Source organism: Oncorhynchus mykiss, chromosome 18 (genome assembly GCF_013265735.2).
Source record: "Oncorhynchus mykiss isolate Arlee chromosome 18, USDA_OmykA_1.1, whole genome shotgun sequence".
Lineage (NCBI taxonomy): Eukaryota > Metazoa > Chordata > Actinopteri > Salmoniformes > Salmonidae > Oncorhynchus > Oncorhynchus mykiss.
In genome coordinates, this window is record NC_048582.1 from 61,333,471 (window position 1) to 61,353,760 (window position 20,290).

At 43.4% G+C, this 20,290-nt stretch overlaps 1 protein-coding gene across 1 annotated transcript in view; it reads left to right on the forward strand.

Annotated features, from left to right (window-relative positions):
• The first annotated feature begins 3,261 nt into the window (after positions 1-3,261).
• The window catches only part of LOC110496656 (alpha-catulin), a 108,309-nt gene continuing 91,280 nt past the window's right edge, over positions 3,262-20,290 (forward strand). Inside the window, exon 1 of the mRNA XM_036953442.1 lies at positions 3,262-3,882. Coding sequence (XP_036809337.1) covers positions 3,787-3,882 — 96 coding nt within the window. The 5' untranslated portion in view covers positions 3,262-3,786. The remainder of the gene's footprint in view (positions 3,883-20,290) is intronic.

Here is a 20,290-nt window from a genome sequence, read left to right on the forward strand (position 1 = left end):
TGGTGTGCGACCTAACTCTCCAGGGCTATTACACAATGTAAATTAGACAATATTTTAATGTTGCACACCTTTTAGTTTTCTCATTAAATGCTTTCCATATTTGTATATGAATTTCTACAATTCATAGTAGGTTTGAGGTTTTAAAGTCATTGGAATTTGGAGCTATTGGAATTGTAACATATTGTCCCATGTGCATTGTGTGTAATTTACCGATGATCCCCAATTAACCCCATAGGGCTATCCAAAGTCAACCCAAATTTACCACAGGCATTACAATCAGGTGGTGTGATGCAGTCACTACCATAAGTCTCACAAAATTTAGACTGACTTTACAACCAAAATTATCCTATTTACACTTTGTGGTCAATTTTGACAGTAGAATAAATGTTTCCGCTTCATATCGATGCTACATAGGCTGTTTTCTAAACGTGAAGTTGTTTTTTTAGGGGAAGTTGCTCTTTTAAAGTTACTGTATACTGACACGACCAGGGCAACTGAAATGTGAAGAAAAAGTCAAGTGTCCAAATATCGGCGCAACACAACTCCAAACATAACATATAAAAAGCTGCATAGCCCCTTGGTCATATGACTATAAAGAGACATGAACCAAAAAAAAAGAATGAAATAATAAGACCTCTATGATACACTTTATTTCATCAGTTCTATCAGCTAATGCAAGCTTTTTGGATTAAATAACATTTGAGGACACATAACTTAAGTGCCTATGCATTTTCAATGTTGTGTTCACATACAACCTAACCACAACGCTGGCCATCTTTTCCCCTCTATTTCTGTCTTTCCTTCAATTCTAAGTTCAAGTTTGTTTATTTGTCATATACACATGATAAACAGGGTAGTACTCAGTGCAATGAAACACTTACTTGTAGGTTAACCTCTCGACAATGCAACAACAATGGAAAAAGGAAGTAGCTAAGTGAATAAAAAGAGTAATACAAATAAAATATCAATTTAATAATTTCAACAATTTAATAATACGTATTTTTGTTTTAAATTGCCTATATGGAAATAACAGACATGAGCCTAGTTAGCTACCACCAACTTGTGGAATGGAATAGGTTATAAGACTTCTATGACTCCTTTAATTTAGTCAGTTCTACCACAACAATGCTAATTGTAAACAGGGTTCAGCTTCATTCCACAGGTGGGCACTGTGACCCTGTCAGAAAATACAGTATGTGCTTCAGTCAGAAAAACGTTAGCCAGCCAGTAGCTACCAAAGTGGCTAGCCAGCCAAGCTAAATTTAACCTTTATTTAACTAGGCAAGAAAGTTAAGAACAAATTCTTATTTACAATGACGGCCTACTGGGGAACAGTGGGTTAACTGCCTTGTTCAGTTGGCAGAACGAAAGATTTTTACCTTGTCAGCTCGGGGATTCAATCCAGCAGCCTTTCATTTACTGGCCCAATCCACTAGGCTACTTGCCACCGAAACTATAGAAATAAAACCCCAAAAATACACTCGCTTGAAATAAACATTTTTCTTAATATCATGACTTACTGTATATCAGCATCCTTAGCTTTCCTATTCACTAAATATACTGTTAATTAAATAATTGACACCCCAATAGCTTTAGGGTGCTGAGCGCTAACTCTAGCTTATTAGCATTAGCCAACCCTTATGCCGAGGGAGACTAGCTAGTTAGCTGCCACCAACCCTTAAACTGAGTGAGTCTAGCTAGTCTACCATCAACCCTTATGCTGTGGGAGGCTAGCTAGTTAGCTACCACCAACCCTTATGCTGAGGGAGACTAGCTAGTTAGCTACCACCAACCCTTATGCTGAGGGAGGCTAGCTAGTTAGCTACCACCAACCCTTATGCTGAGGGAGACTAGCTAGTTAGCTACCACCAACCCTTATGCTGAGGGAGACTAGCTAGTTAGCTACCACTAACCCTTATGCTGAGGGAGAGTAGCTAGTTATCTACCACCAACCCTTATGCTGAGGGAGACTAGCTAGTTAGCTACCACCAATCCTGCACAAACCTCTGGCTTAAGGCGTCCGTGTTACCGATGTGAAATGGCTAGCTAGTTAGCGGTGGTGCGCACTAATAGCGTTTCAATCGGTGACGTCACTCGCTCTGAGGCCTTGAAGTAGTTGTTCCCCTTGCTCTGCAAGGGCCGCGGCTTTTGTGGAGCGAAGGGTAATGATGCTTCGTGTGTGACTGTTGTTGATGTGTGCAGAGGGTCCCTGGTTCGAGCCCAGGTAGGGGTGAGGAGAGGGACGGAAAAAGGTTTGGAACAGTTTGCGCATATATTATGACGACATTTTGTGACTTCATTGTTTGTTTTGGTCTTCTGCAAAGTTTTTTGAGGCTGTTCGTGCACACAAAATAAATGTATTGAGGCAAGCCATAAAATAAACAAAAAAATGTAATGTAATACTATTATATAAATGTAATACTGCATAGCGCAAGTGATGTGTGGTTACAGAAACTCATATTAAAGTGAGTTGTAAAAAACAAACAAAAAAAAACATCCGGGGCTGAAGCCCTGGGAGCTCAGGTCTACTGACGACACTGGTGGGTAGAACCAAAGAGTGCAGTGTGTATGGCATCGTGCGGGGGAGTGGTTCGCTGATGTCAATGTTGTGAACAGAGTGCCCCTTGGTGGAGGTGGGGTTATGGTATGGGCAAGCATACGTTTCGGACAACAAGCACAATTGCATTTGAATGCACAGAGATACCATGAGGCCCATGGTTGTGCCATTCATCTGCTGCCATCACCTGATGTTTCAGCCTGACAATGCACTGCCCCATGTGTCGCAAGGAACTGTACACAATTCCTGGAAGTTGAAAATGTCCCAGTTTTTCCCATGGTCTGCATACTCACCTGAAATGTAAACCCATTCGGTATGTTTGGGATGCTCTGGATCAACGTGCACAACCACATGTTCCAGTTCCCGCCAATATACAGCAACATCGCACAGCCATTGAAGAGGAGTGGGAGAACATTCCACTGGCCACAATCAACAGCCTGATCAACTCTATGCAAAGAAGGAGATGTGTTGCACTGCATTGAGGCAAATGGTGGTCACACTAGATACTGACTGGTTTTCTGATCCATGCCTCTACCTTTTGTTTTAGGTACCTGTGACCAACAGATGCATATCTGTATTCCCAGTCATGTGAAATCCATAGATTAGGGCCTAATTTATTTATATTGACTGATTTCCTATATAATCTGTAACTCAGTAAAATCAGAGAAATGTTTGCATGTTGTGTTTATATTTTTGTTCAGTGTAGAAATACTTTCCATGCTGTCCAAGAGTCATGGAATATATAATCACATAGTGGTTTTTGTTATCCCTGTCAATGGATAACTATGCCATAACGACACACTGTTAGGGTAGGCTATAGGCTATGAGGAAAATATACCACTTTTGTACGAGTTTAAAACAAACTGAAATTATTTATGTAAATTAGAGGGTAAAACTGCCCCACGTCCTCAGTGTGCTCTCTCATGTGTCAGTCAGTTCCTGTCCATACGGCTATAGTCCTGGATAGCAAACCCACTCTCTAGTTGCTGCAGTCCCCTTTCGGTCTGCGGTAGTTGAGTAGCCTAACTACAAGGACATTAGCGGACGCACGGAACACAGCACAACACGAGTGGATTACAACGGCATGGTTTTTTTTAGAGGGGCAGTCAGTCGATCGTGTAACTAGAGGAAGAAATCCCAAAGATTTAGACATTGCCCAAATTTATTGAAACGTTACGCCAGGTAGCGGTAACTCAATAGTGAATCCTGCAATAAAGAGGTCGGCGGGAATGGCTTCATCTCCTTGCGGCAGTGGGAACTTTGATTCCGGACTGGAAATCAAAACTCGTTCTGTGGAACAAACACTTGTCCCATTGGTCTCGCAGGTGAGTTTTTGCGCGAGAACGAGCTACTTCAAACTTTGTTGTTAATACTATAAAAGGACGAATTGTTATGTTTAATTTACCAGGCTACGTACGCTATTGTCGATTGAAGGAGAGATTGCATTGCTCTCCAGTTGTCGGTTTTAAAACCAGCCTATTCAGACATGGAAGTTTGCTATAGCCGGTTGAATTAGCCTATATTGATACAACTGCGTTTATGTTGTTGAAATGGTTTGAAATCTGATAGCAAAATATTAAACTCAAGCCGTAAAGTGTTGCAGTTAAACAGTTAAAATGTGTCTAATTTCAGTCCTTAGCTGTCAAAAGTTTCAAAACTGATTTCGTTGCATGGGGACCAACTACGGAAAGAATGTGTGGACACAAGGAAGTTTCAAAAGGTAGCCTTCCAAAAAGAGGAAACAATGTATCACTTGCCCTGAATGGTGTTTTTGAAACGGTTTCACTTAAGTTGGGCCTACATTTGATTACAGTGTAGTTAGCCTTCGTTGCAGTTAGTTATCAAATGGTCTGTGAACATTTCTCCCTGCATATCCTAACTTTTCTAATTAGTGCACAGGAGGACTGACCCAAACATCTAAAAAGTTACAATTATTCTCTGAACTGAAAATGTTACTTTTCTCCACCTATTGGAACAATGCTAAGAGCCGATGCACATGTAGGATTGTACAGAAAGTTACTCTGAATATCATGGAAATAGTTTTTTCCCATTGAGCTGACTTCCAGAACAGTGTTGACCCCACCCACTAATTACTAGTAGGCTAATTTGACACATGTTTTGGTTTTCAATCAACGTCTCATTTTTGCCATACCTACCATTCTCTGAAGTCTCAGATAATTCAGTGTTCATCAGGTAAACATAAAGCACCTGCTCTTCTGCAGGTTAAAAGCATATGGTCTAGGACTGCTCAGCCGGTTCTTAGGCTATTGTAGTTCTCTAGAGAAAGCTATAAGCAAATTATGTCTACATTTCTCAGATTACACAAAGAGTAATATCCCCATTTGAAGAATAGGATTTGTCCAGATCAGATCAATAACATAATCAGATTCTCTGAAATAGCTTGTTTCAATGTAAAAACTAGCCTGTTATTCCCTGATGTGACCTCCAGGCTGATTTCCAATTCTAGCTAGTCACATGGTCAGCTTGCAATGGGGGGAATGAGAGAGGGAGAGAGATAATAGATACCACCTCAACAGATCCATAGATGACAAAATCTCAATTGCACTCCACACCCAAGTCGGAAGTTTTTCAACCACTCCACAAATTTCTTGATAACAAACTATAGTTTTGGCAAGTCCGTTAGGACATCTACTTTGTGCATGACACAAGTCATTTTTACAACAATTGTTTACAGACAGATTATTTCACTTATAATTCACTGTATAAAAATTCTAGTGGGTCAGAAGTTTACATGCACTAAATGTCATGGCTTTAGAAGCTTCTGATAGGCTAATTGACATCATTTGAGTCAATTTGAGGTGTACCTGTGGATGTATTTCGAGGCCTACCTTCAAACGTAGTGCCTCTTTACTTGACATCATGGGAAAATCAAAAGAAATCAGCCAAGACCCCGGGGGGGGGGGGGGGGGAGGTTACTATATGCGGTGGTACTTAATGAATATGATGTCAGTTCGGTTGTCATCTGAGACATTCTCATCAATGATAAGATGACATAAACTCTACAGTGGAAAGTCTACACATCAGAGTTATCTGATTCACATGAAATTGTTGTTCAATTTAAATGTTTGAATAAGACATTGTAAACTTTTTCCCAACTAACCTAGATGAAGCAACTTCTCAGGTTAATTAAAGTTTAATTCCCAAATAGCCTATACAGGTCTGATTTATCATTAAATTGATCAATCACTAAAATGTGTTTTTTGCAAAACCATTCAGTAATCCAGTACTGACAAAAGCCCCGCCCCAGCGTGAATCCCATGTGGTTTCGGCCTTAGGGAGAAGTGCCACAGTGTTGAATGTTCCCAACATTTGATCTACTGTTTACACTTATGATATCCAATCAATGGAGATTGTACTGATTATCGTCTAATTCAATTTCATAAGTTAAATTGTTGAACATCACTTAATGTTCTTCCAATCAAATGAGACACTTTTAAACTTCTCATATTAACCTAGATGAAGCAACTTCTCAGGTTAATTAAAGTTGAATACCCAGATAGCCTACCCAGGTAGGATTAATCATTGGCATTGATTAATTCATTCAATTTGCTTCTGCAAATTCATTCACGTCCAACTTCCACATTACTGGTACAGTACTGATAGTTCGTCAACATCTATAAATAGATTAAACTTGTCTTTGCAGCTTCCAATGAATTCCAAACCCATACTTTGAAAACAAAAAATAGGAACATTTTTCCTCTAAATTTTTCTAATAATGTACAAGCTATCAAAGGAGGTGGTCACCACTCCTCCGCTAATTAGTGAACCTCCACCCATAAAAGGATTGATCTCTGACCTCAGCAGCGATACCAACCCTAATTATGCCATTAGAGAAAAAACAGCTGAAATTGCGAACGCTCTCCAAAATCAACCATCAAACACAAGATTTGTGATGGTTCTCCCCACTGATGTATCGCCATAAAAATGTGGCATCGGTCCAATACCACAGTGCACAGATGAAGCACGTGCCAGACATGGCTAACATGAGGGGACAGGTGGAGAGAACTGAGCAACTATTGACAAAAGCAGGAAATGAAAACATTCTGCTAGTCGAGGAACTGCGTTTGAAATCTGAACAATTAAAAGTAATTGCAAATATTTATGACGATGAACGAGCAGAAACTCTTCAACAAAATCGTCGTCTCAGGAACAACTCGATTTAGCCAAAACTAAATACGATGTTGTCCACTCCAAACTAGATAACTCAACAGATTTATCTACAAACAGGAGCGCGCAATTTGATAACATGCAGGCAGTTCAGTTACTCAGAGTAACACGGTTCTACTCAAAATTCTGCAGACCAAAGAAAATCAATTGATGAACACAATGACTAAGTTAGATGACAAATCAGCAGAACTCATTGAAGTCGCTGACCAAATGAATGTTGAGAGAACTCAGGTGATGAAGATGGAAATCCTGATTTCTAAGCAAGCGGAAGAAATCTCATCACTGAATCTCTCGCTTCGTACTCAAGACCTCTATCTGCAAACCATGACAGATAAGTTTGAGACCGAAAGGTGCAAGTGCAACACTCACGTGTCCAAAATCAGTACTCTAAGCGCTCAAGTGGACTCTGCAAAGCAGCAGAATACCACCCGTAGGTACCATCTGGAGGAAGTCCAGAATGGTCACGCTCTACAGCGTGACTGTCCAGCCAAGCAACCGGAGCCCTGTACTCAAAGGAGTGAAGATGATTTGTTTCAGACATTGCCTCCATCATGTGTCCCTCAGTCTTCTCCTCTCGGCTATTCGGCACTGAGTAATATGGCGCTTCTTGGCCAACAAAGCCAAAGCTTGGTTTCTCCTCTTGGCCCGCTTGACGCGGAATACCTTGACAAACTCTTCAAGAATTTTCCCACCTTTGACCCCGTTCCAGGTCAGCCAAACGATACTGAGACGTTCCTAGCTGACATAGAGGACGTGTTTGATGGCTACCCGAACGCTACGGGTTCTGACAGGGTGTACCTGTTGAAGCGAACGTTGAATAAACACGTGACGAGGTTCATTCGTCTACAACAGCAACACGTGCTAAATGACTACGCTAAACTTGCCACAGCTTTGAAATTAGAATTCAGTGGTTCTGCGACTCGCAAACACAATAGCTCACTGGCTAACACGGTCAAACAAGCTCAGAATGAACACCCACAAGCTTACCATCATAGGCTTCATTCAGCTTACTTTGGCCTACTCACTGAAACAGGTATGGAAGACCTGTTACCGTTTAAACAAATGTTCCTGTCGAACCTGTATCCCACCTTCATTACCTACTTGGGCCCTGCAGCCCACATTGGCTTGCCTATCTTACAACTCAGAGAGCTTGCAAGCACAGCTTTTGAGGCATCAAAAGTTTGCAACGCTAAGAGCCCTGACCACTCGGTTTTGAAGTTTGACCAGGAGCACTCACTCCAGTTAGAGGGTGCGTTAACAGGTATTGGAGCGTTAAGAGATGACGCACAACAACAGTTTCTACCACGAAACCATGATTCCAATAACCTCCACGGTCGAAATAACTAAAGTACGTCGCCATCAAAACGACTACCGCTACAATCGATCTGTTCATTACGTTCCTGCACCCAACCCACACCAAGTGTCAGAGCACAAGTGTAACAAAGGGTTGAAGGAAGATCAAAACGTAGACCAATGTTCTCCAGAAGTTCCACTGCGTGAAGAACTAAAGAGAGAAACATTTGAGAAAAGCGTAAAAGATAAGTCACAAGGACTAGACGGGGAATTACCAGACACCAGGGCCGCAGGAATTAACACCCATAGCAAGGAAGTTAAAGTTCAAATCTCTCCCGCTCTCACTCGACACCCTATCCAGGGCCCACTTGATCAAGAAACAAGCCCACGGGCTTTGTCTATAGACTCGGATACAAAGGTTGCGAAGAAGAAGGTCAAACACTTAGTTAAAGCCAAGCCCACTCAAAATCTGAAAAGTCGATCTGCTTCCACCTTGAACAGAATTGACACATCACGTCGTTGCGAACGACCAATCCACTAAACACGATTTGTCCACTAAACACGAATCGAAACGCCCATACCTGGAAACAGTCCTGGAGGACTGCTTAACTTGTCATGCGCTAATTGATTTGGGTGTGACAATATTGATAAAATGACCAGTCAATCAATGGTTCTGCCTTCCTCAAGGAATGCTATAAGATTCAAGGACTTCTCTAGCTTAACTTTTTCATACCAACTGATTTCAAAAACTAGCAGAGTTATTGTTGTTAATGCACATTGCACAGCCACTGAACGTAATCATGTTTGTTTCAAGTTCTCTCTGGTTGTGAGGATGGATGATCGTGTGTGAGCGCACTATAATGACATTCACAATCTGTTTAAGATTGTAACAAAGCGTCAAGGACAAAATGTTTGTACAACAATCTCTTTAAAAAAAAAAGTTTCCTGTGGAACAATCCCCATAGCAACCATTTGCAACACAGAAATTCTCGGTTAAATGTTTTTTCCATATGGATCAATGTTTGCTTGTTGTTGTTGATGATGATGATGCCATCGGGGATAATCATGCCGCTAGGCTGCCAGAGAGTGTAGTTGATACACTTGTTTCCCTGCAGTGAGAGGTTTCTGTTGTGTGGAGGACAGAAGTAGAAGGGGAGGTCCAGCTGCGTTGCATTGTCTCTCCTTTGGGAGTGGGGTTGTGAGGAGGGGGGATGATTATCTGTGAGGAAATGAAAGGCCAGTATCACTGAGAAATGTCCTGGGAAGGTTATTATGAGGCTCGTTCCACCCTGTCTGTAGGTTGTGACGTTGAACTTCTCACAGCCTCTGTTCTGTCATCAGCTCCACTCCCACCAGCATGTGATCAGAGGGCTTGTTAGTAGCTGGGAGGGAGACGTACTCATGGGCCTACTCACGACCGCACACGACTATAACCACAGAATAAAATAGAACACTTTTATACATTCTCAGAACGAAATAATATAGAACACTGCTGTATTGTATCTCTATGGCTACAATGCTGTATCTCTATGGTCCTGCATCATGCATGCACACACACACAGGGCTACGACAACCTGCCTGTCTGTCTGCATCCTCCGTCACTGTGGCACCTCTCAGGACCAGGTCAAAACTAAGAAACCCTTTTGTTTGTCTTTCAACAGGTCTCTCTCATATCTATGAAATGGTGCATTTTGTCTTTGTTTTGAAGACGACCCTTTGTTCAAATTCCAATGGCATATTGAATGCACGGTGATGAAGAGCCTACCTCTGATCGTGGGGCAGAATTCACCCGTCATCATACACACGGCACAGGGAATGCAAAGTGAATGAGTCTCAACCAGCTCTTTGTAGAGCCTTACCTGTGATGTGGTCCACACAGTAGGCTGGTGGGTAATTAGGGATTTTTTAAATCTAGTTTTTCTGCTTCCTTTTCACATCCGATTACTGTTTTGAAGCCATGATTAGTCAAATAATAGTTCTGGTCTTTGGCTATATATTTGAGGTGTGTGTTTGGTTTAACAAAAGTTCCTGTGATACAGTATAGACATAACATGGTGGTCTTTGTGTTAACTGGATGTGTGGTGGTGGTGGTATGAGTCTTGTGGGAAGAAAGGGAAAAAATTACACAAAATTACAAATTACACCTGAGTCTTTGATCTCATCTGGGAACATTTTAAACGCCTCGGGCATTTCCATGGAAAAGGACCCATTAGCACTGACAGTTGAAGTTCATAGGAGCATATGAAATTGGGTGTCAGATGAAAGCTAATAGTCTGTATTTGTGGGAAATTAAGGCATAGATACATTTTCCAACCATGTTCCATCTTAAAAATGAGGCATAAGGAAAGGCTTTGTGATTTCTGGATAAACAGATGGAAAAGGGGTCTTTTAGAAAACATCTACCCAGAAAAAGTCTTAAAAGGTATCAGAAAATACATCAAACACTAATGTTGATGTAATGACCCCTGCCAACTAATATCAATACTTATATTTAATTTTGGAGTTCAGTAAGTTCTATAAGTTCAAGAAATATTGCTTTGTGCTTTGTAATTCGGTTAGCAAAAACCCACGTTTTCTAATTACCCTCCCTGATGAAGACTAGGTAGTTTATGCAGTAATAGCAGAAGAAAAACATCATTGTAGCCGATATAAATTGCACAATAATTCTACATTTTGTTAAGGTGTTGTTTCTCTTTATTCCACCCGCCCTTCAGCCACACAATATTTAATGACCCTGTCCGCCTTGCGTCAACCCGCGCATCACTAACACAAGCACTTTACACACACGTACATATGGATTTTTGTACTGTAGATATGTGATAGTATATTAGTGGCCTGATTGGACACCCTTAATGTGTTCTTTTAAAAAATATATTTTATTTAACATTTAACTAGGCAAGTCAGTTGATAACAAATATTTATTTACAATGAAATGTCATGTAATATGTTTCTATTGTATATAACTGCCTTAATATTGCTGGACCCCAGGAAGAGTAGCTGCTGCCTTGTCAGGAACTAATAAACCCCAGGAAGAGTAGCTGCTGCCTTGTAAGGAACTAATAAACCCCAGGAAGACTAGCTGCTGCCTTGTCAGGAACTAATAAACCCCAGGAAGAGTAGCTGCTGCCTTGTAAGGAACTAATAAACCCCAGGAAGACTAGCTGCTGCCTTGTCAGGAACTAATAAACCCCAGGAAGACTAGCTGCTGCCTTGTCAGGAACTAATAAACCCCAGGAAGACTAGCTGCTGCCTTGTCAGGAACTAATAAACCCCAGGAAGACTAGCTGCTGCCTTGGCAGGAACAAATGGAGATCCATAATAAACCCCAGGAAGAGTAGCTTCTGCCTTGGTAGGAACTAATAAACCCCAGGAAGAGTAGCTTCTGCCTTGGCAGGAACGAATGGACATCCATAATAAACCCCAGGAAGAGTAGCTGCTGCCTTGGCAGGAACGAATGGAGATCCATAATAAACCCCAGGAAGAGTAGCTGCTGCCTTGGCAGGAACGAATGGAGATCCATAATAAACCCCAGGAAGAGTAGCTGCTGCCTTGGCAGGAACGAATGGAGATCCATAATAAACCCCAGGAAGAGTAGCTGCTGCCTTGGCAGGAACGAATGGAGATCCATAATAAACCCCAGGAAGAGTAGCTGCTGCCTTGGCAGGAACGAATGGAGATCCATAATAAACCCCAGGCAGAGTAGCTGCTGCCTTGGCAGGAACGAATGGAGATCCATAATAAACCCCAGGAAGAGTAGCTGCTGCCTTGGCAGGAACGAATGGAGATCCATAATAAACCCCAGGAAGAGTAGCTGTTGCCTTGGCAGGAACGAATGGAGATCCATAATAAACCCCAGGAAGAGTAGCTGCTGCCTTGGCAGGAACGAATGGAGATCCATAATAAACCCCAGGAAGAGTAGCTGCTGCCTTGGCAGGAACGACTGGAGATCCATAATAAACCCCAGGAAGAGTAGCTGCTGCCTTGGCAGGAACGAATGGAGATCCATAATAAACCCCAGGAAGAGTAGCTGCTGCCTTGGCAGGAACGAATGGAGATCCATAATAAACCCCAGGAAGAGTAGCTGCTGCCTTGGCAGGAACGAATGGAGATCCATAATAAACCCCAGGAAGAGTAGCTGCTGCCTTGGCAGGAACTAATGGAGATCCATAATAAACCCCAGGAAGAGTAGCTGCTGCCTTGGCAGGAACGAATGGAGATCCATAATAAACCCCAGGAAGAGTAGCTGCTGCCTTGGCAGGAACGAATGGAGATCCATAATAAACCCCAGGAAGAGTAGCTGCTGCCTTGGCAGGAACTAATGGAGATCCATAATAAACCCCAGGAAGAGTAGCTGTTGCCTTGGCAGGAACGAATGGAGATCCATAATAAACCCCAGGAAGAGTAGCTGCTGCCTTGGCAGGAACGAATGGAGATCCATAATAAACCCCAGGAAGAGTAGCTGCTGCCTTGGCAGGAACGAATGGAGATCCATAATAAACCCCAGGAAGAGTAGCTGCTGCCTTGGCAGGAACGAATGGAGATCCATAATAAACCCCAGGAAGAGTAGCTGCTGCCTTGGCAGGAACTAATGGGGATCCATAATAAACCCCAGGAAGAGTAGCTGCTGCCTTGGCAGGAACGAATGGAGATCCATAATAAACCCCAGGAAGATTAGCTGCTGCCTTGGCAGGAACGAATGGAGATCCATAATAAACCCCAGGAAGAGTAGCTGTTGCCTTGGCAGGAACGAATGGAGATCCATAATAAACCCCAGGAAGAGTAGCTGCTGCCTTGTCAGGAACTAATGGGGATCCATAATAAATACAAAATAGGGTCAAAAGGTTTGAGAAGAAATTGAGCTTTTCTTTTGTTTATTTATCATCTGGAATAACATTTAAGATGTATTACCTAAACAAAACCTCAGTGGCAGCCTTCAGTGATTTCAGTATTTATTTTTGTATACATTTTAAATGTTTTATTATCACATATAGGTGCAGTGAAATGTGTGCTCATCGACAGATTTTTCACTTTGCAGTATTGGGTATTTGAACCAGCGACCTTTCGGTAACTAGCCCAACGCTTTTACCACTTTTTAAAATCTACTTTGTCAAATAACTTCTAACATCTCAGAATAAAGAGGTAAAATGCTACAGAGCTGCATTGTCACGAAAAACCTGTTCTGAAAAATTCTCCAACATTTCATCTAATTCATCTCTGGTACCCGCGTGCTCCAGTCCAGACCATCTATCCTGTAATGTTTCACGTGAAAATGAAAATTGTGAGTTTTATGGTGGCATTAACCACCCTGTGCAGTAATGTACTAACCTAGAATCCAGATGAATATGCTCTGTTTAACCAGCATATCAGTTATGCTAGTAATGTCCCCATCCCAGCAGTGGACTGACACACAGGTGATGCAGTAGACAGACAGCAGAGGCATCAACCTATAGAGAACTTAACATATTTGCTTCTTCTAGCTATGACTGTAATAAAGATGAATGACTCCATGGCCTTAAGGCAAACCACAAACAATTACCATACGATACACCTCCTCAGAGACAAAGGTGTGTGTGTGTGGTCGTGTGCGCTTGTGTATGGTAATCGGTTCCCTCATCATGACGTTTGTTTAGCTTTAGTGAAACAAATGTGGTTAATACAATATCTGATCAATTATTTCACAGTTGACTTCAGGCTGGCTATGTGAGTTCAGGCCTTCGTCTGTTGGTTGGTTCTCTCATAATAGGCTTCTGTGTGAGGCTGAAGCCAGAGAGCTTTTTTCTCTGCAATTTCCTCCCCTCCCACCCAGTTGCTATAACCACAGTCCCTTCTCTCCTCCCTCGATCACTCTTCCCACTCCGGCTATTAAGGGAGTCATTACCACTCCCAGATGTTCATCAGTTGACTTCTTGGGCACTGCATCTGTGTGCAAGATGTGTCACTGGTTCGATTTCAGGCTGTATCACATCTGGCCGTGATTGGGAGTCCCGTAGGGCGGCGCACAATTGGTCCAGCGTCGTCCGGGTTTGGCCGGGGTAGGCCATCATTGTAAATAAGAATTTGTTCTTAACTGACTTGCCTAGTTAATTAAAGGTAAAATAATATTAAGATGTAATAATATACTGCATGATGAGAGTCCAGTGCCTCTCCAGGAATGGTGTTATGGAGGGCAGCACATCCTTGCTGTGTGTGGGGTGCCATTTTACACCCCTCCTCCTCATTGGTTTTAGTTTAGTCATTAGCCAGAAGGGATCTCTCACCTGAGATAATGGGGAGGTAAGTGCAGTTTCTCTCATCTGTCGGCCAGTGACTGGTGGCTGATAGCTCCACTACAGATAATGAGTCTGGCTAACTGCCTGCCTGCTGCCTCAGACCAACCTGGGAGAGGAGACCCCAGCCTGGGGGCCTGGGTAGGGAGTGCTGACCTAGGATCAGTTTTCCCTTTTTAAATCATCATTAATACAATCATATGGACAGGGAGAACCTGATCAGCACTCCTACTCTTGAGTCTCTTAAAGATGCTTTTCGGGGGTCTGACTTGAGGGGAGGTCCCCTGTCCCTCCCAGGTCTGACCAGGGCTGCTCTGCTCTGGCTTCCTTCACCAGGATCAGGTCTTGGCCCGCTTCCAGCAGGCCGTGTTTATGCCATGACATGATATCTGTCAGCGTGCTGGGGGCAGGAAGTGATCTCTATCACTGGTGGTGGTGTTGTTTTGGGTTGATCCCCCTGTCTCACTGTAACTGACCACCCCCAGCTTTAGACCCAGCATAGGGAAGAAAGAGGAGCCCTTTTATTTGGAAAGAGAATACAAAACATCCACTGTCTGTCACTGATGTTGCTTCTGCTCTCTGGGCTTTGGTTAACTACAGTATTGAATAGCAGCGTGTTGCAGTTCTCTCTCTCGGTCTCTGTCTCTCTCTCTGTCTCTGTCTCTCTCTCTGTCTCGGTCTCTCTCTCTGTCTCGGTCTCTCTCTCTGTCTCGGTCTCTCTCTCTGTCTCGGTCTCTCTCTCTGTCTCGGTCTCTCTCTCTGTCTCGGTCTCTCTCTCTGTCTCGGTCTCTCTCTCTGTCTCGGTCTCTCTCTCTGTCTCGGTCTCTCTCTCTGTCTCGGTCTCTCTCTCTGTCTCGGTCTCTCTCTCTGTCTCGGTCTCTCTCTCTGTCTCGGTCTCTCTCTCTGTCTCGGTCTCTCTCGGTCTCTTTCTCTCTGTCTCGGTCTCGGTCTCTCTGTCTCGGTCTCGGTCTCTCGTGAAAAGACGGTTCACTCCATGCAAGCTGATTATTCATTTGTGTTGGCCTACCACACCGTTGTTGTGTTGGAGTCAGACATGCAGATAGTCAGTGCTATGCAGCAGTTGCTCCCAGAATGGAATGTAAAGGGCTTGTGACAAATACCCACCGCTTACAGTAATTACACAAACACACACACTCTGCCAGCCTGTGAAGTGTAGAGAGGGATAAACTATCAGTTCTGCTGCCTGGACAACAGCAAACAAACAGCCAGCGATGGACGGCGTGTATCAGTGTCATATTACTCTTCTATAATGGGCCCATTCATCTCTGTCTTAGCTGACTGGGCCACAGAGTCAATCACATCAGACTATTAATTATATGTGTTAATTGCCTCCATGTGAGCAGCTTTGAAGCCCCCCCCCCCCCCCCCTCGATAATGAGTTCTTTAAAGGCCTGAAAGTTGTTATAACAGAACAGAGCCAGGACCTTTTTAAGAAGCAGGATAGTCATGACCTTTAAGAAGCAGGACAGCCAGGACAGGAACATTTGTTTTTTTTGGGGTGCCAGGCCTCATAGGTGGAAACACTGGAGCCATGGTGGAAACACTGGAGCCATGGTGGAAACACTGGAGCCATGGTGGAAACACTGGAGCCATGGTGGAAACACTGGAGCCATGGTGGAAACACTGGAGCCATGGTGGAAACACTGGAGCCATGGTGGAAACACTGGAGCCATGGTGGAAACACTGGAGCCATGGTGGAAACACTGGAGCCATGGTGGAAACACTGGAGCCATGGTGGAAACACTGGAGCCATGGTGGAAACACTGGAGCCATGGTGGAAACACTGGAGCCATGGTGGAAACACTGGAGCCATGGTGGAAACACCGGAGCCATGGTGGAAACACCGGAGCCATGGTGGAAACACTGGAAATGCACCACAAAAGTGCAAAAAAAGTTGTTGCCTCCTAAGTTTTATGCCCCCATGTGTGTTACAGGTACATTCAAGGTTTACTGTGTTGACTGAGTTTTCGAGATCTGATTTCCTCTGGCAGGTGTTCACAGCCCTCTGCCACCCCACCCAAGGTAGGAAATCACCCCTGGCTGAACCAGGTGTGGGACCTGCTGCGGAGGTTGCTTGTCAGGCTGAATGGCACCATAGGTATGGATGGGTCAAGAGACCGTCTCCATCCAGGCCGGTGGAGTTGGCAGCTGTTCCTGTGATTTGCAGGGTGCTGGTGAGTGTCACTTGATACCCGTGTGACGTCAGAACTCTTTGTTAGGGTGTTTTAGTTCTCTCTCACTTGCTCTCTCTCTCCTGAGAACCCAGTGTCCCAGACTCACAGGTTCATGAATTATACAGGCTATTGAAAGCCCCCAGGCTACAGGTAACTGAGGTAAAACCAACCTGTCGTCTCCACAATGACCCAGCTCCTACTTATACTCTCTGAGTCAAAGGTATAAACTGAGATGTGATAATACCCACCCATCTCTGCACTTTAAAGAACAGAGCTGGCCTGGAACAGTCTGTAAAGAAGTCCCAATTGGCACCTTGTTCCCTATAGGGGTGCACGATTTTTCTTTCCCCAGAAACATGGGCCCTGGTCCAAAGTAGTACACTATATAGGGAATAGGGTGCCATTTGGGATACAATCGGCCACATTCAACACCCCTCTCACTGGGATTGAGTAGTCTACATCGAACCAATGAGATGCTGGGGGTATTCTCTCTCTCTCTGTGTGTGTGTGTGTAAGTAATATGCAGGTTTAATTGATTTTTTTATCAAGTCCGTTAAGAACAAATTCTTATTTACAATGATGGGCTACCCCGGCCAAGCTCTCCCCTAACCCGGATGACGCTGGGCCAATTGTCCGCCCCCCTATGAGACTACCAATCACCATGTCCGGTTGTGATACAGCTTGGAATCGAACCAGGGTCTGTAGTGATGCCTCTAGCACTGAGATGCAGTGCCTTAGACCACTGCGCCACTCGTCATGAATCTTGTTCTGGAGGCAGCTAGCTGCCACAGTCATAAAATCATATTTTAAATTTTAAACCAAACCTTAACCCTAACTACACTGCTAACCCTAATGCCTAACCATAAATACATTTTTACAATATGGACAATTGACTTTGCAGCTGGCCCATCTAGAGGAAATCACTTTGTTCTGCCTCAAGGACAAGACTTATCCCAAAAAACGTCAACCTTTGTGCAATGTGGTTGTCATGTGGCCAGTCAGAAAAGGGTTTACTTTACACAGACCTAATTTTAATAGGAAAGGGACAGATTTGTCATTTTGATAGATGAGAAGGTCCTTGCCAAACAAAAGATCAACGTTCAATGCTAATGAGTTTTCATTGGAAATTATTGTTGTATGACAGTAATGAGATTGATGAGTCGGGCATATTTGTTTGAGTTTTGGCTACACTCTGTCGCTTTTAAAATAACTTTTCTCACTTTAATTTTAGATAACACCAAAACATTTATTTTCAAAAAGCGACCGACCTCCAAAGGTAAAAACCAGTGCAAACAGAGCTCACGTTAAAGCCAGCCGTCCAAAGAAGAGAAGGCACGCGAAGGCACACCAATGTGAATCCTCCTTTGATTGTCCCAGTGTGTAGATTCTAGAACCTGGCGTCAATGCTTCCTTCCTGCAGAGTTGGGTTCAAAGAGCAGCTTCTCAGGGTAATTAGTTCCATCAATCATGTCCCTGGTCTGGACCACATGGATTAGCCCTCAGTGCCTATCCATCAGCCAGATAAGCAGAGATGAGGCTAACGCTAATGGAGGCTAGCCGCTAAAACATTAGCCTTGGGAATGGACTGTGCGTTATATGGGATCCAAGTCTCTCTCTCTAGAATGTTTTTAAGGGCACTACTCCATCAAAATGGATAGAATTTCCAGGTTGGTTGGAGGGTATGACAAGATAACATTCTCAACCTTCTTGTACTCACTTTTTTTTTAAACAGCAAAATAGCTGGGGGGGGAGCAAGGAAGAAACACAGCAATCTCAGCAGTGACAATAAGGAAGTTCCATCGCTGTGTGAAAGTCTCCTATTAATAAGTGACCACTGGTCACTCACTATCTATAAAAGGTCTGGTTCCAAGAGGAAAGATCACGTCCCTTATTGAAATGGCTTCATATGTAACATAGTGTGAGTGATATACTGTGGTAGCTAGAGAAGCTTAACTGGAACAATGTCTTTGAGTGTAGACTGGTTTGAATAACATTCACAGGATATGGGACTGCAGCCCGACTTCATTAATATGTGGTTGGTTTTGGTTTCTGTACATATAGTGGATTTAGTGACAGGCTTGGGTTACAGATTGACTTCTGAATGCTGTGGCTTGAAGGAAATATGTGTACTTTAAAAACTAAAGAACATGGTTGTTTGTCATGTAGTGAAAACAGGTGTGTGTGTATGTGAAAGGACACATTCCTTTGTCCAGACAAAGGGCAAGGGGCCAGCATTCCACCCTCCACCGAAAGTGTGTGTGTGGTGACAGGAGGGGTGTCTCCAGTGAGGTCAAAGGGCAGAGTCACATAGTGCAAGACCTGGATACACACAGGCCTCTCCGGTCTGCATGAGATACTGCAAACCCTACACCCCAGCCCGAGCAATCCGTTCTGCCACCTCTGATCTCTTAGAGATCCTATGGGAAGGCAGATCCCGCTTAGCCCAGTCCAGCTCAACTCTGTCCTGCAGATTCGCTATTATGCCGGAAATGTGAAATGTAAATATACCCCCATGGGCTCGAACTTTATCAATGAATCATTCAACTAGCCCCAAGCTTCTGTTTTTTTTATGTTTGGCATGAAATCCCTTTTTAAAGTGATTTATTGAGGCAATCATTTACTTTGTTTTAAAAATATATATATTTTCAAATGTCTCTGACAACACCGCAGTCCTGGGGGAAAAAAGGCGAGGGATTTTTCTTGCCCTCAAGATAGAACATGTAGTCGTGTTGACTTTTTATCACATCTGACATATTATCTTCCATCTATTAGTTTGAATTTGAGTGATTGTGACTCAGGCGAAAGCCCTGCCACAGCTCACTCCCTCACGAGCGTAAATCAGTTGACTGTCATGCCTACCCCCGGTGATAGTCGAGACTAACTCTTTCATGTGACATTTGAGCTTTTATTTGATTTCACCTCAATGGTGCCTCTCTCTGACCGAAAAGTGTTTTCCCCTTTACTTTGCCTTCCATTCAGCAGTCACACCCTTTTATTAGACTACTATCTGAATGTAGGTTTTGACTGTAGCCGTGCAGCGTTTGGTGGAACACCTCGACTGAGGGCCGTGGTCATTAGCCCCTGTTAGCACTGTGGGAAGCTGTGAAGCTGTCACACAGCGAGTTAAGCCACTTTCACACACTGTTCCCCAGCTCTATATTATTTGTTCATTATTTGTAATTACTGGTAATGAAGACTGAAGGAATTTCTGTGCCTGATGTGGGATTATCCTCCTGTCAGGGTTGTAATTACCAAGGCATTAGACATAGCTATGGGTGAAAACAACATTAAGGCAAGGGGTGATATCACCAGAGGATAAGACCCCTTTAGGATCCCAGTGTGGTTTAGTGACCAACTGATTTGTCTTTTTTGGATGCAGAACATCTAGGCTAGTAAATCCTTTATGGAAGTTATTCTCCTGAACAGGATGGTTCCTCATACCAAGGCTGGGTTCCTGTCTTGCTAATGCTCCAGTGTGGTGATGTAAAGCAAATACATGTATTGGTCCCAGGCGAAGTCAGCTAACTTACATCCACTACATCTGGTCACTGTGACCTAGCTCTTCTTCTGGGGCCTAATGTATCAAGTGTCTCAGAGTGCTGATCTAGGATCAGGTTCCCCTGTCCATGTAATCTCATTGTGATCTAAAAGACAAACCTGATCATACATCAGCACTCCTACTTTGAAACCCTTGATACATATGGCCCCTGGTTCAATTCTGTCAGCCGTTGCAGTGAGCCTCAATAACAGCTCGAGCCATATTCCTAGAGGAACGTTTCTGGGGCCAAAAC